The following is a 15,538-nucleotide window of genomic DNA, read 5'->3' on the forward strand; positions in this document are numbered from 1 at the left end:
TCTCACTATTTTTGGTATGCTTCGTTATGAGCCATCATCAAGCGCTATATGGCTGACCATGATTTTACCATTCATGATATGAATTCGCTGCCAACTCCAAATCCATGCTATACTTTTCAATCATTTCCAGAATTGCCACCACTTCTTTTCCTCGCTGGGCTGTCCTCTCCGTCTCAAGACCTGCTCGTCTCGCCCTCTAATGCGCCAGAAATAAACAGGTACACCAGCTACCACGAAGAACACGACGGCGATAGTCTGGAAAGGCTGTGCAAAGACAGCGCGGCTGAGGAGGAAGAGACTAACGCAGCAAAAAATAATAGGCGTCGTGATCCAGGTCTTGTATGGTCGTGCCAGTCCCGGCTCTCGCACGCGCAGGATGATCAGACCCAGGACTGTGAGGAAATAGAATGTGTAGCCTGCAACGCCATAAAAGGTGACGAGAGTGCTGAACTCGCCAACGACCACGTAACCAACTGTAAGAACAGCGTTGAGAATTAGGGCATAGACTGGCGTATAAAACAATCCAGCATCTTCATCGCCGAACATTCTGCGCATCTTACGCGTGAACCAGCTTCGGGTACGCTGTGTGCTGAGCTCATGCTCGTGCGGGCTGCCCCCAATACCAATAGTGCCAAAGATCGAAGGAATGTAGCCCTCTTTCCCAGCCACATATGCCAAACGACTAGAGGTGAAAGTCGAAGAGTTGAGGGCACCGAAACAACTAGCGCTAACGATGAGCGCGAGAATAAGTGAGCCTACAGAACCAAACACTCGGTTGCCAAACATGACAGCTACTGTGTTGGACCCATCCATGCTCTCGAGAGGAAGGACAAGGAAGTAGGCTATGTTTGCTAGCACATAACAGAGGATGACCAGAGGCATGGCTGTGTGGATGACTCGAGGTAGGTCTTTGGTTGGGTTCTTGAACTCCCCAACGACGTAATTTGTCTGGACTATATTAGTTATCTAGCCTTGTAAACTTGATCATTACAACTCACATTGTCCCAGCCATCATATGCCCAAAGACCGGCATAAAGGGCGAGAGCCCAAGCAGACATGTCGGTCGATGTGTTTTCAAAAAGCTGATGCGGCTTCCACTCAACTTCCGACTTGCCCTTGAGGGTCTTTCCTGTGATGGCAACAACAACACCAGTGACGGTGACGCCCAGCAAAGCGATAAATTTCATAAACATGAGCGTATCGTTGACACGTGTGCCGAGCTTTGTAGACACACAGTTCAAGAACGTTACAATGAACAGCCCTACAAGCGCAACAGCCTTGTTGATCCAAGGGCTTACATGCTCAGCGTCAGGACCGATGAAGGCTCGAACAAAGTATTCGCCCATGATAATGGCGATGATAGCGGCACTACCGGGCTTAAGAACCAACATGGCAACCCATGTAAAGAGGAAGCCTATCACCTCACCAAATGTCTTGGCCAAGTAAACTTGAGCGCCGCCATTGAGGGGAATCGCTCCTCCAAGCTCAGCGTACGATGCAGCGCCTGTCCAAGCGAGTATACCGGCGATAATCCAGACGAGGATCGCTGCACCAGGCGACCCAACTCTTGTGCTCACAGATCCCGGCGACGAGAAGATTCCTGAGCCGATAATAAGTCCCACTATCAGCGACAATCCGTTCAAGTATGTCAAAGTCTTGTTTTTCTCCAACGATCCTCCTCCCAAGCCGCCGCTCGGCCTCGATCTTGATGTTGGTGCTCCAATGGGAGCGTAACCTTCGGCACCAGCCGTAGAGCTTAAAGGGAACATATTGGCGGAGAAGTCAAAAGCTGAGGACACTGAGTACGATCGGTTCATCCTGTTTGCAGGATTGGCACTGTCGAGGGGGTCATCTTGTTCGAGTGACAGTCTCCGCGACGACGATATGCTGGGCCTTGACGAGATCTCTGTAGCCCCCTCTTCGTTGAGCTGACTTGAGCTGGCTAAGGAAGCGAGCTCCAGCGAGTCTCTCGTATTCGACGGGAGTCCGTAGGGCCGCGCCATTGTGGTGTCTGTGTAGTTGTCCTTTCCCCCTCTTCCCAGCGACTAGTTAATCGACCAATCCGCCAAAATCGAGGAACCGAGAGTATTCAATTCGAGTATACCAGCTGTTAAAGACTAATGCGCATCGCAGTTCGTTGTCGCGCAAACTTAGAATGAATAGTGTTGAGCGATCGGCGCCGAAGGATGTGAGGAAGCAAGATCTGTGACGTAGAGATCTGAGTGGTCGGTAGTTGTTTTGAAGCCTTTTTGAAGGGTCGAGGTTAAAAAGATGGGGTATAAAAGCACAATTAAGAAAGTATTCGTATTCGTCAATAAATTGATTGATTGATTGCTCATGAACTCTCTTCTTCATTCAATACCAAAAAGGGGCAATGTTTGCTTCGTTATAGTGGAACAGGACAAAGAAAGAGGGCCAAGTTGAAAAGATAGGAGTCGGCTTTACCCAACTCATCACAAGGAAGCTTCTTTGTCAATGCAAGTGCTGCTTCGCTTTTCCCTTCCGCGTATAGATCAGAAACACATTACCACTCTAGCCCAACCCCCTTGCTCTATTCGGTGGAACCCAGCCACTTGCACCGCCATATGTTGATTAGTCACACTTCCCTTACCATTAACGTCGAGTCCATCATCATCACCTTTCCAACAACCCTTCCGAAAGCACCATAACACCATGGGCTCCGACGATTATGCTGCTGTCGGTGGCGGCGGCGCCCTGAAACTCAAGGGCGCCAAAATACACAAGAAAAAGAAGAAGCGCGATAAGACCGATCTTGAAAAGAACCTCGATACTGGAAACAAGGACGAAGAGAAGAGAAAGAAGAAGAAGAGTGAGGATGGAGAGGAGCAAGAGCCCCACGATGAGGATGATGAGGACAAACCCGAAGTTCAAAAGACGGAGGCTCAAAAGCGCCACGAAGAGATAAAAAAGAAGAGGGCAAGTCTTTCATTGCCTACTATTGTTGAAATCATGCTAACAACTCTATAGCTGCTCAAACTCGCCGAGTCTTCAAGCTCGCGACCGGAACTTCTCAAAACACATAAGGAGCGTGTCGAAGAACTCAATACTTACTTGTCGAGATTGAGCGAGCATCACGATATGCCCAGGATTGGCCCTGGCTAAGGACGTCAGAACAGGAGGTTAAGTTGGTGGCAAATATGTGTAGGCGGATGGATTGGAGTTGTTGGCGCTTTTGGTTATACCCTCGAATTAAACAACTATTACCACAAATTACACCTTTTGCATTGATCTACGGCATTATCACAGTCGGTCATACCTGAACGCGCCTAATGTTCACCCCTTGCTGGGATGAAAACACGAAGGCCCTGTATCAGAGAGTAAAGGTTACGACCACTATGCACTAGATGATTCCCTCTGTTCTTACGTCAATTTGCTTGAAAGGGGGAAAAGAAAATGGAATATGCAAACTCAAATGCTTGTATTCGCTCATGTACTATGCATTTTAAATACGATCCATGTTCGGCATATATGCTGGACGCCATTAATGAACCAAATCTCCCCCAAGATACAACCGTATGTGGAAGTTCTTGTCTATTGATTAATCCCGTCTGATGCTTCCCCCAAGTCTATTATCCTGATTTTATACCTATGAAGAAAGGACCGTGATATTCGTAAGGATGAATCCATTCTGAAGAAACTGGTGGCCGCAATGGGACCGCAAGTTCGTTCGCCACGGGATCCACGTGACATTTTCGCTCGGTGCAAGGTGAGGTCGATGTGTCAATAATCCATTTACAGGAGAATGAAACCACCAAAGACCATACCCACGGCTGCGGCAAGAACTGAACCGGCGGATCGAGGAGCAGCGTTCTGAAGGTCAGGGTCGCTGCCAGCAGTATTTTCGGCTGAGGGGACAACCTCAACCCAAGAAGTCGAAGTCAGGGTTGTAATACCACCATCTTCAAGCGTAGAAGTGAAGGTCTTTGGCACTGCACTCGAAGTTCGTCTGGTACCTGTTCCAGTCACAGTGCTTCGTGCAGACTTGGTCTCAGTCGCGCTTTCGGCGTCTTCTGAGGTTCGTGAAGCCTCGTCTGTCTGACTTGCGGTTTCCTGGTCTGTCTCGATGTTAGCATATACGCTCAAATGGTAATCGTTTGCAAAAGTGTGTAGTCAACGCAGAGGCAATCAATGGTCAAACGGCATTTTCAAGTTTTGGCGCACTTGCGAAAGTCACGAAGTCAAGGCATCAGGTTGTGGAGATGGCACGAAACAGTAATATCACAACAGGTTGGGGAGTTGGATTCGCAGCAGTGTCCCTGGAAAGAGACCTGTTGCTGCTCGTCCGTCCCACATACCAGTAGTCGTCTCTGTCTCCTCTGAAGCCTGGGAGGCTGTTTCCGACTCTTGAGTTGGCCCTGAAGCTGACTCAGAAGTTGAATCGGGGAGGACAGTGGTAGCTTCGGCGACAGTGGACGAGGGAACGGTGGCAGTTTCGATAACAGTGGAAGTATCATCAAGGGCGGTGGATTGAAGGGTCTCACCCGAAGAAGCCGTCTCGGACGGTAATTCAGAAAAAGAGGAGGTATCAGGCAAAGAAGTTCTTCGAGTAGACGTACTGGCAGCAGTGGAGGTTGCAGCACTAGGAGCAGAAGGATTGGAAGTTGAAGCACGAGAAGAGGGAACAGTCTCAGAAGGTTCCTCTTCCGAAACGGACGTACCAGTGGCAGTGGCCTCGGAATCATCGGTGGTCGATTCAGGGGAGGAGTCCTCAGTGGACGAGGGTCGGTTCTCCGTGGTCCTGCGGGTGGTTCGCTGTGTAGAAGCGGCTGAAGATGCAGGCTGAGTAGGCTCCTCTTGGGATTCCGTGGCAGAAGGAGATGCTTCAGTAGCTGAGTCCTCGGTAGGTTGGGCAGTGGCAGAAGGTCGGTCTGTATCCGGGTTAGAGGTGGGTTCCTCAGGTTCTGAGCTCGCAGGGCGCGAGGGTGAGGAAGGCTCACTGGTGGCAGATGGCTGAGTAACAGACGGTTGGGCCTGGGTGTTTGAGGCCTCATCTGTGGCGCTGGCCTGGTCGGTTGGCTCTCCGGCGGTAGCGGAAGGCTGAACAGCAGTCTCGCTAGCCTCGTTCGTGGGTTCATCAGCCGTAGCAGTGGGTTGCTGCACGGTGTTTGAAGCACCACCAGAGGCTCCACCTGAAGAGCCGCCCGAGGGAGCATTGGAAGCGCCATCAGAAGCGGCATCGGTAGGGTCAGTACCCTGCGCTGTATCGGTAGGTGTGTTTTGTCGTCGAACCATCTGGGCCATGGAATCGGAAAGATTTGGTCGATGAGCGTTCATGCCATGCTTTCCAACATCACTATGACGGAGATGCCCAGGGCAGAATCGGGTAGCGCCTCCAATGGATGCTACACCGGCGCCCAGAAGACAGCAAGCGGCCAAAGCAATCAAGGCCTTGCCAGCTGGGGATATCCTTCTGGTGTTTGTCCTTGGGATGGTCTGGGCAGATTCCGAATCCTGGAGTAGTGCTTCCTTTGACGACATGGTCCTCTCTTCTCGGTCAGTGCTCAACAATCCTGCCTCCATGCTGTAGTCGTTCTTGATGTCTACAGATGCCATGATGTAGAAGTGAGTGAGGAGGTTTGGAGGAAGGGAGAAGGTTGAGTTTTGTAAGTTGAGCAGGGTGATATCAGGCCTGAAGAAGACTGGAGACGGATATGCAGAGGACGTTTAGCGGCTGAGAATAGTCCAGAATTGCGGACCCAAGACAGATGGCAGCTTTTTTTGGGTTTGCTATTTGGGGACGGTACGAGAGACGACTGGCTGAGAGCAGGTGGTGAGGTTGAGGAGGCGAGATCCCAGACGGTGAGTGGTGAAGACAGTGCAGCAAGCAAGCTAGGGTTCAACAACGTGCAGACGACAGCCGGCCAGAGGGGTGAGTGATTCCCTTTATCGATGATGAAGAGTGTCGTGTGCCAAGCAGACAGGAGGTGGCTCTAGCGTACGAGAGAGGAGTCTGCTCGGTTCTATGAATGGAGACACAGCTGGTGATGTGAGGATGAGAGAAGCAAAAGGGACCAAGAAAGCGAATGGTGTGCCGCCTGCCGGTACTGTACGGTACTGTAAGCAATCGACAGTCGACCGAGGCGTTGCGGAGTGTTAGCGAGGGAGTGGAGGAAGTGGAGGCAGTGGAGTGAGCGATGGGTGTTACACGAGCTGAGTCCGTCACGTCAAGCCAACTGCGAGATTGAACTCAACTTCAGGGCGAGGAAGAGGAGAGTTTGGGTGTTAAATGCAGCCTGTGGTGGTAAATCGTGGGTACAGTAGACCAGATGAGGGGATCTGTTCTGTCCTGCTAAAGCCCCGAGACCTAGACTGGTCTTGGCAAGAGGAGGCTGAGCTGCAGACAACTATCACAATGGCCCAAGTAAGCTGTCTAGGATGTTTTCTTATTTGCTGCAGTGACTTTTGTTTTTGTCTGCTGAGTGGCAAAGGCCAAAGGTTGTTGGAGATCTAGACAAAAATCGCTATGGGTGTTTCTTTTTTAGGCTTGGGGGGAGCCGCTTGCAGTTTTCAACGACAGCCACCCGGGCACTAGGCAAAAAGCTAGGCCTCGTCTAGCGCTTCTGTCGTCCCGCCAAGTTCAGCCGGCGGCCGGCCACACCCTCCGCCTACTACAAACCCAGTCGTAGAGACCAGAGGGAAGGGCGGGTTGAGCTCTGAGCAGCCCGGGGAGCGCCCGGGGAGCCTGGAAGGGATGGGCTTTGGTGGAGTTTGGGTGCCCAAGGGCGGCTCAACAAGGCCTGTCTGCCTGTGTAGCCCTCATTTCTTGTCAGTAAACACAGTGGAGGTCAGTCCAAGACATGAGGCGTAGTGACTGCTTGACCTGAAGTTGACCAGAGATTGAGCTGAGGCACTGACTGTCTGATAACAAGGGCACAACAGCTCATTCTTGGAACGTCCAATTGCTATAGAAACTTAATAACAGTTTCAGCCATTGTTTAGTAATTATTGGCCATACAGGCTGGGCCATCAACAGAAGCCGGTTGTCACAATTCCGATATACCACCTTTGGTATGGTTAGGTCTTGGTTCTTGGTTCTTGCTGCACAGGCGTTCATTCATTCAACTCCATCACCATGTAAACGGTTGCACGAATATTTTTGTCGATGGGGCCACCGTTACCACATCCGTTGACCCCCCTGGTACCTGTCCTTCCGTTGCTCAGACGGCGGCGCCTCATCAACCCGTTCATACGCCGCTAGGATACGGAGCTTCATGAGCTTTGTGATGTCACTGTGGATGTAACGGCAGATGGCCAGGCTTGTTATAAGAGGAGCATTGTGCGATTGTCTCCGTATGAGCCCATCGTCCTGCCCTTCGTATTCTTTAAAAAGCTCCTGAGACCCATGGGAAGTATGTCATATCAATTGACAGGTTGGAGGGGAAGGGTAGAGGACAGTAGGAGGTCAAGAAGGGGTGAGAAATCGCCTCGTTTCCAGGTGAATACGAGGAATCGCCATAAAAAGCTGAGCATCGAGGCGGGTCAACATTCGGGCCCAAGCCATTGGTCCCAAGATGATGCTTTTTTTTGCCCGCATGGCCCCGATCCTCATTCCATGTTTGACCCACCTGATTAGTCCCCTGAACCCTGCCCCTGACCTTGGTGTTGTCTTTCCATCTTCATCTTCTCTTATCCAACCCTTTCGGAGCGTTGATCGTGTCCTGCAACTTGGGGCTGCGATTATGAACACAATCAATTGACCTGGTCTGGCGGTATGATCGCCAATGTGCAGCAATGGTGCATATCGACCATCAACCAACTTGTCTGCGTGAAACGCGTTGCTAATGTTTGGCCATGAACCTTTGTCCTATGATACGCCAAGTTTGAGACATGTAATGGTTGCTCTTAATTGTCATGATAAGCAACCAGGTGTGATATCTTACAACTCTGAACTTGATTATTCGTGCCAACTTCTTTGTTCCTATGACGGATCGACACATTCACCAACTGCGATGACGGAGATGCGCAATATCAAACTGTGATACGATGGGGAATCTCGGTTGATCCTTATTTTTGGTGCTTTTTTTTGTCATGAGATGGAGTACGGAAACGTGCACAGTCCTTGGCTCCGGCGGCGTGTCCGTCCAAACGAAGCAAATTTTGGTGCCAAGCAGAGATGATGTATGCAACCGGATCTGGCGGCTCAACAATTCTGTGTCAGAATTGAATTGTTATTGACCGTTGATGATCAGTTGCTGCGAGATGATGCTCAGCCAATATCGTGTCATTCATTCACAAAGCTCCACGCGGCCTATCTCGTTACCCGTAAAGTCGATTCCGCCAACGTGGACCAGCGCATCTGGGAAAAAGAGAATGGCTGGCACAGATGAAATTCCATTGGGTCATATGCAGCCATGTTTGCGCTGTAACCTCAGCTGTAACGATTAACCAAATCGCCGTTCGAGTCACTACACCCAAATTCGGAGCATGAAACTCCAGCCTTTTGTGAGAGCAAAAACACTACTACGTACATACTAAATCTGTTTTGATGTCTTTGCTGGGTGAATGACGGTCAGCCAACACGCACACTTACGAGATGTGTCTTGGTTGTGAGACGCGCCAATGCAGCCATCGAGGCCTAGTAACAGTCGGTAGACCAACCACAAACCACAATCAGAGACAAATTGCTGTCAAAGTGCAACTGTCTCGAGACAAGCAAGTAGCAAGTTGACTTTTGGGTCTTAGATCCAACTCTTATTAGCACTTGATCCATTTGGAGCTATGGCTTGCAGTAGGTAAAGAATATGAGTGATTTCATGGTATGGCGATAGTTGGCAAGGCCAAATCGCTTACTGTTTGGATACAGTTTGTAGACGATTCATCTGATATAACCAACAGGGTCCAGTTGACATATATGTATCATCCTTGTACCAGTAAATGCTGGATACCTTACGCTAGAGGGCGATTGCTGCACTGCCTGCCTGCGTGTGCTGAAGGTCCAGGATGGGCGTGGGGAGACAGCTGAGAGTCCCACTGGCTGAAGGTTGAATGTATGTCTAAATTTAGACCACTCGGAAGCCCCAGTGGTTCGATCCGTCAGACGTGCGATACGATCTGATTGATAGTGAGTAACACTCGCTGTTCTGGTGCTGTTGAGTTGTCGGTCTCGTCATGACTATTTTCCTGTTATATCCATATGTAAACGAAACAATTGTGTAGGTTTCTCTTCCCATGCGCCCAGTAAACAAGGTTATGCATATGATTTTGTTCCATCCGGTAGTTACATCTTTCTCCTGCTCTCCAAGGGATAGAAAAACAATTTGAGTTTGTTTTCTAAGTCAAGGGGTGTAGTCAAGGAGGTTTATTGAACAAGGAGATATTTAGCTATGGAACTGGAATGTTGCAACATCAGTATTCAAACCATTTAGAAATTGGCAAGAAACATCAAGGGAATGATATCAAAACAAGTGATAATCCATTGAGTACTTCATTTACTAACTATCATTGAATATTTGCCTCATAGCTATAGGGTATTTCTGTCGACTTTGGTCAATTCGATAGTGAATTTGGTGAAGCCGGATGAGGTTACCTGCATATGATAAGGTATCGAGCCCCTCCAAAGGAGGTAAGAAAACTCGACATCTTCAATGCCATGTGATAAAAAGACTTGAGTAAACCTAGCATTAGTTTAGCAGGATTCTTGCCCAATTACTTTTAGCACTTGAAGCCAAGGTCCAAAGCTTTCCTGCTCCCCAAAGCCACTATCGATTGACGTGGCTCATGAGTGGCCGTGCCTTATTTATGCATGCTGCTGACTGATTGAAGTTAGCTGACGAAACACCTGATGGACAAGTCCACTGTCACATGTGGACGAGGACAGATGCTCGAGCTTCTTCCAACAAAATCGACGACGTGGAGATAACTCCACTGACAGGAATAGTCTCCGATTCAAGCTATTCTCACTCTCTTTATTGATCAATTTGGTCCTTTTGTTTGCGACAATCCCCTTGAAACGTGTTTGAGGCGCATACGCAGCCCTGTTGTCTTCCCATGATCGATATCGAGGTACCTTGAATACCCTCGTCATGACAGAGCATCTCAGCCCCGACTCTCCAAATACTCTCGACCCCGACGAACAAGACAGCCTTCGAGTTCGATCGCGATCGCCTCATCCGTACCATCACCAGAATACAGACCTTCCGCATCTCTCGGATCGTTTTATACTGAGGAACCGCCAAGCGCAATCCGCCAAGACCAGTGACGATGCTCCCCACGAACCCTCGCCTACGACATGGCCAAGTTTTCTCAAGGACTCGCCGCAGACGAGCGACAGTGGCTCCGAAGCCGACGACGAGCATTATCTAAAAGGCTTACCGGCGCCAAAAGCCAACCTGCACAAAGGATTGAGAGGCCTCAATGAACCACTGTCTGGCTCTTCAACACCTCTTCTGTCACCGGCGCTTCTTGATGGTCATGTCATTCGCACCGTAGACAAGCCGCCCGTGCCTACCGAGACACCGGAAACGAAACGTCTGCTCGAAGCCCTCAAAAAACGAAGAAGAGTCGTTGTTCGACGCATAACTGAGGCTGGCATTGTTTTAGCGCTGGGCCTCATGGTAGCTTCAAATGCCCAGGTATTGCAGCTCATAAAGATCTGGGGAAAAGGTATGCGCACTGCCTTCCTTCTCATAGCTTTGACTTAACCATCATAGATATTCTACTCTGTGGCCTTGTATATGCGGGACTACTTGCTCTGTATCCTGTCCGAGTTGTCGCTTGGGCATACCGTAATAGGACACCATCTCACCCAATACCTCTGGAGCTTCCTGCACACTTTGACCCCGCGCCCATATTATACCCTTCGGCGATTACTCTATATGTCTCGCTTCTGATTTCGTCAAGCAACCCAGCAGCGATTCTACCTAACCTTATCCTGAGCCTTGCTTCCATTCCGCAGAGCGTTATTCCCAAGGTCGATCCTTATGCTACATATGATGTACTAGCATGGGGCCTAACTTGCATCCCATTAATCTGGAGTCCAAAGCAGCGTGAGCACTTCGAAAGCAAGTACCCAGAATCTTTTATTTCAGGAGAAACAGCTATTCTGCTGTATCCTCTCCACCAAACTTTGTGTGTGACATTGCACTATCTCACTACAACTAGTCTCTTGACGGCTGAGCTCCAGCTCCTGTCAATCGCACTTATCAACGTTTTGCTTTTAGCTTCTTCACCCCAGGTTCTGATTCTCAAAGCCCTGTTATGGGGCGGCGGCCTTTCTCTCCTCTTCTTCTGTGGACGTGTCATAAGCTGGGGAATCGCTCTGGCCAGAGTGCCGAAATGGAGATTTCGGAGAGTGTCAGTCTCCCAGCGGCCGCCACTCTGGAAGACCTTCAAACAAATTTTCTCGCTACGACGGCTGAGGCACGAATTATTAAGACCAGAGTATGAGGATGCTGTGTACGATACCATTGGCTCATCCGAGGACGAGGCAGGCCCATTGTTTAGGAAGCCTACTCGAGTTCGAACATTTGGACCAAGCTCCCCGAACCCAGCAGAACCCGATAGTGCTCCCTCTTCACCCACGGCTACAGATGCTTTCGGTAACTGGTCTTTTGCACGGAGACATACCTTACCACACCTCGATCATGGGAACCGACGTAACGCGACGCATACCCCTTCAGGGCGCAAAAAGCGAGCAACTTCCATGTCCGTTCGGCCCTTCTTCAAGCTTACTCAAGAGCAAGCGACTATGAGGAAATGGCTTTATGCTGGATACGTCTACTTGAGTATCATAGCCATCATCCTTGGTGGCATCCGAACTTATGTGCAATGGTATGCTCTGGATGGCAATGAGCCTATTGGTTGGGCTTTGGGATATCTATTTGGTGACTGGTCATGGTTCCGATATCAAGTTGTCAGTCTGAACTTGGAAAGATGGATTTGCCTGCCTACACGAATTGACCCCACCGAAGACAAGCAATGCCACTCTGGTTGGGTACAGCACGTTCGCCATAACGACTTTGGAGAAGCAAACACTCGACTTCTGTTGAGTGCCTACTGGATGGGCATCCTGATTCTGGGGCTCACGATCGTCTTCCGCCTGAAGGACATCTATGAGGTAGATACACGGCGGAAGGTATTTCACTTTATGATGGTTGGCATGTTTCTGCCCGCAACCTTTGTCGATCCCACGTATGCAGCTCTTGCCCTGTCTCTAATTCTTGCGGTCTTCTTGATCCTGGATCTTCTGCGGGCAAGTCAGCTGCCTCCACTATCAAAGCCTATTGCCTCATTCCTTGCACCATACGTCGACGGCAGAGATTTCCGTGGCCCAGTTGTCATCTCGCACATCTTTCTTCTAATTGGGTGCGCGATTCCTCTCTGGCTGGGCCTTGCCTCTCTACCACGCTCTGGATCTGGCTACCTCTCTGGCTGGGAAGTTACAACTCGAGATGTCAGTCTTGTCTCCGGAGTCATCTGCGTGGGTTTAGGAGACGCAGCTGCTTCTCTTATCGGCCGTCGATATGGACGTCGGAAGTGGCTCTGGGGAGGCGGCAAGAGTCTTGAGGGCAGTGTCGCCTTCGCTGTGGCTGTCATACTAGGACTTGGTGCCGCCAGTATGTGGCTGAGAATCGGTGGTTGGCCTGCTGCAGGTGAGCAGCCTGGAGTGATTGCTGGCACACGAAATGCTGCGATGTGCGCATCCATGGCGAGCTTGACGGAGGCTGTTCTTACTGGCGGGAACGACAACGTTATCGTACCAGTGGTGTTGTGGACATGTGTGAAAAGTCTCGGTGTTTGATACAAAAGTACATCAAAGGTGGCGTTCCGGTGGTTTCCTCAGGACTGATGCTTCATATAGAGAGCAAAGACATGGCAGACGGCTGCATAGACGACGTAATGTTCATGACAGACTTCAAGATAGTCTCAATTTAGGGTAGTTGTTTCCCTATATGTTTTAATTATACCCCTTTTCCAATTACGATAATGTAACTCAACTCTCTCATGATATCTTATGCTCTCCCGACACCAGCGCCCATGCACCTTATGTTATGCTTACGATTCTATATGTGAAACTAGTTTTACATTATGACATGAGATCCTCCAGGATTGCCTCTAGCTCGTCTTTTCTAAATGGCAAGCTCAGCAACTCTGTTCCCAGAGCATCCTTCATACTCGTGATTATTTGATGGTCGTGGAATCTAGTCTTCGTTAGTCGTGATTGTGTAACGGAATGTGGCAATGAACGTACTCTTTCAGCAGGGTTCGGAAAGCCATCTCGGAACTGCAGATGAACTCTTCCACGGCCTTGTTGTATACCATTCGATACTCAACACCAATTGGCTCATCGCCGCTGTCACCCTCCTCCTCAATAGCAATGAGCACCTCACCCACCAAGAGGCGGAACAGATTCTTGGCGTTCTCGGGCAAACTTCGTAAAACAAACGCAACGCCTTCTCTACCATTGACTCGGTGAGCATTCCTCCCGAGAAGCTCATGTACCTCATCCACAACATCCAGCTCGGCACCATATGGGGCAAAGGTCGTACAGTCGTGGAACGCCATGTTAAACGCAGATCGCACACCTATGTCCCACAGTAGTGCAAAGTCTGGTGTATCAGCTGAGCACACCAGCCTTATTTGAGGATGCGCCGCGAGTTGCGCCAGAGCAGATTGCGAGCCAGATTTACGAAGAGGCGCTGCATCGATTGAGTTGACAATCAGAGTCAACATTGATGACGTTGTAGCGAGGTGTGAAAGAATGGCAGGGACCATAACGGCAGGTTGCGTTAAAGGAATGCGGTGACTCGGGTCAACGGCCGCACCAATTGTGCTCAATACCTCGCGCATAGTGGTATTATGGGCGTAACCATTGATTATAACAATCTTGTCCCCCTTCTCCTTCCTAATGGAAGAGTACAAGTGACCAGCAAGCTTGTGCAGGAGACGTCGCTTCGAACCATAACCATATAGACACAAACTGAACCCTTGCGATAACTCGAACGCCCATTGCGGGAATGATTCGGCATGTAGACTCTCCAGAATCTCGATATCGGCCTCATGGTGATCCTGGGTTTCTCGCATAATAGTAAAGTATTCATCGTGTGTAAGTAAAGCGAGTGATCCCAGAGTATTATTCGAAGTCTTGGCCCGCCCAGGTTTGTTGTGCGCAAAGTATAATTCGTGAGGAGGCAGGTCGCGAGGAGGAGTAGGAGATCGAGCTGGTGCTTTCCGCTGAGCTTTCCGGCGAGGCGTTGATTTCGAAGGTGTCGCAGCTTCATCTACACCTGATGCTTCTGTGGAAATGGCAATACCGCCCTCGAGCGCTTCTTCGTCTTCACTAGATTCGTAGATTTGCTGCGCAAGGCCATCGTATTCCTCCTCGTCTGTAAGGTCGTCGCCAACAACGTGTTCTATGAGAGCTCTCGTACTCTTTCGCTTGGCAGATCTGTCTGCTCCTCCAGGTGTTCCTCCATTCAAAGCAATTGGCGTTTTCTTGTTTGGCGTTTCAAAAAGCGCAGTACGGTTTGCTTTCGGTGTAGGAGTTTCGCCATTCACAGGCTTCTTTGGTGGTCTCCCTCGTCGTTTTGGTGCAGGTTTAGGGGTTTCATCTGGGTCGACTCTTGATAATGATTCGGATGAGCTTGCATCACTGTCTCCTATCACATCTCGGTGTATAACCTCTGTATGACCATTCGTTCCGGTGGTGACTTTGGGTGAATGATGAGCTGCACTTCGTTGTCGCTTGACTGGTGATGTTTCGAGGTCGCTTTCGGGAATGGATTCGAGATCTTGGTGCCCTCGCTTTCGTAAGGATCTTGGAGGATCTTGTTGAGTATCAGGCTCAGGCGCTGCCTTTTTTGGAGGCATTATGTGATCGCTGAGGCTGGCGGAATCACTTGAGTTCCCCGAAAGCCAAACTTTTTGTAATTGTTGATGTAGTTTCTAGAATGGGTAAAATAAATACAGAGCCCAGGCGCGTGGTAACTACTGGTAACGCGCCTGTTAAATTGGCAGTGGCGCCAGTGGCGTCAATGCATGTGGCGCGAGCTTCGCTTTCAACGACAATTCATTGTTTCTTCACATGCTCCCACAAGCTATACGTATCTGTACCTAGACAACGGAACGATGCTGAATTTAAATCTATCAGCTTCATTAAATATCACAAGGCTTATCTTTAAGCCGAGTCTGTGTCTGCCTCATCACACAGTCTCAACTTTCAATGACTTGCCAATTCCTCTTGAAAAAGGCTTGCAAAAAGATGGTCGCAAAGTAGAGATCAAGGCTGTTGTTCTCGACAAAGACGATTGCTTTGCTTATCCTGATAGTATTGAAGTGTATGATTCTTACAAGGTGCCTATAATTTGTGCTCACTCTGATACTCAAGATTGTCTGCTAAACTGAAGCATAGTCTCACTTTGAAAAGCTAAGGTTGGCTTATCCTGGTCGGAAGTTACTTGTGGTGTCAAATACTGCTGGAGCAACGTCGTGGGATAAGAATTTGAAGCTAGCTGCTGAGGTTGAAGAGAACACAGGAATCACTGTGCTCTCGCACTCGGTCAAGAAGCCAGGTTGTGGC

General features: G+C 49.5%; 5 protein-coding genes across 5 annotated transcripts; 2 read left to right on the plus strand and 3 right to left on the minus strand.

The window, feature by feature from the left end:
• Positions 1 to 120: 120 nt before the first annotated feature.
• FTJAE_9009 (large neutral amino acid transporter) lies at positions 121 to 2,003 on the minus strand (the record flags this gene model as incomplete). Its single annotated transcript, XM_037355886.1, has 2 exons — positions 121 to 948; positions 999 to 2,003. The coding sequence occupies 2 exons, from the start codon at positions 2,001 to 2,003 to the stop codon at positions 121 to 123; spliced, it is 1,833 nt and encodes a 610-aa protein (XP_037203894.1).
• Positions 2,004 to 2,673: 670 nt separating this feature from the next.
• On the plus strand, positions 2,674 to 3,123 carry FTJAE_9010 (DUF1754-domain protein; the record flags this gene model as incomplete). Its single annotated transcript, XM_037355888.1, has 2 exons — positions 2,674 to 2,886; positions 2,989 to 3,123. The coding sequence occupies 2 exons, from the start codon at positions 2,674 to 2,676 to the stop codon at positions 3,121 to 3,123; spliced, it is 348 nt and encodes a 115-aa protein (XP_037203895.1).
• Positions 3,124 to 3,753: 630 nt separating this feature from the next.
• Positions 3,754 to 5,574, minus strand: FTJAE_9011 (uncharacterized protein; the record flags this gene model as incomplete). Its single annotated transcript, XM_037355889.1, has 2 exons — positions 3,754 to 4,076; positions 4,317 to 5,574. 2 exons carry the CDS (start codon positions 5,572 to 5,574, stop codon positions 3,754 to 3,756), a joined length of 1,581 nt encoding a protein of 526 aa, XP_037203896.1.
• Positions 5,575 to 10,043: 4,469 nt separating this feature from the next.
• FTJAE_9012 (phosphatidate cytidylyltransferase) lies at positions 10,044 to 12,760 on the plus strand (the record flags this gene model as incomplete). Its single annotated transcript, XM_037355890.1, has 2 exons — positions 10,044 to 10,623; positions 10,671 to 12,760. 2 exons carry the CDS (start codon positions 10,044 to 10,046, stop codon positions 12,758 to 12,760), a joined length of 2,670 nt encoding a protein of 889 aa, XP_037203897.1.
• A 285-nt stretch (positions 12,761 to 13,045) lies between these two features.
• On the minus strand, positions 13,046 to 14,829 carry FTJAE_9013 (origin recognition complex subunit 2; the record flags this gene model as incomplete). Its single annotated transcript, XM_037355891.1, has 2 exons — positions 13,046 to 13,160; positions 13,211 to 14,829. The coding sequence occupies 2 exons, from the start codon at positions 14,827 to 14,829 to the stop codon at positions 13,046 to 13,048; spliced, it is 1,734 nt and encodes a 577-aa protein (XP_037203898.1).
• Positions 14,830 to 15,538: the final 709 nt, after the last annotated feature.

The sequence above is a fragment of the Fusarium tjaetaba genome (assembly GCF_013396195.1).
Source record: "Fusarium tjaetaba strain NRRL 66243 chromosome Unknown NRRL66243_c0000200, whole genome shotgun sequence".
NCBI lineage: Eukaryota > Fungi > Ascomycota > Sordariomycetes > Hypocreales > Nectriaceae > Fusarium > Fusarium tjaetaba.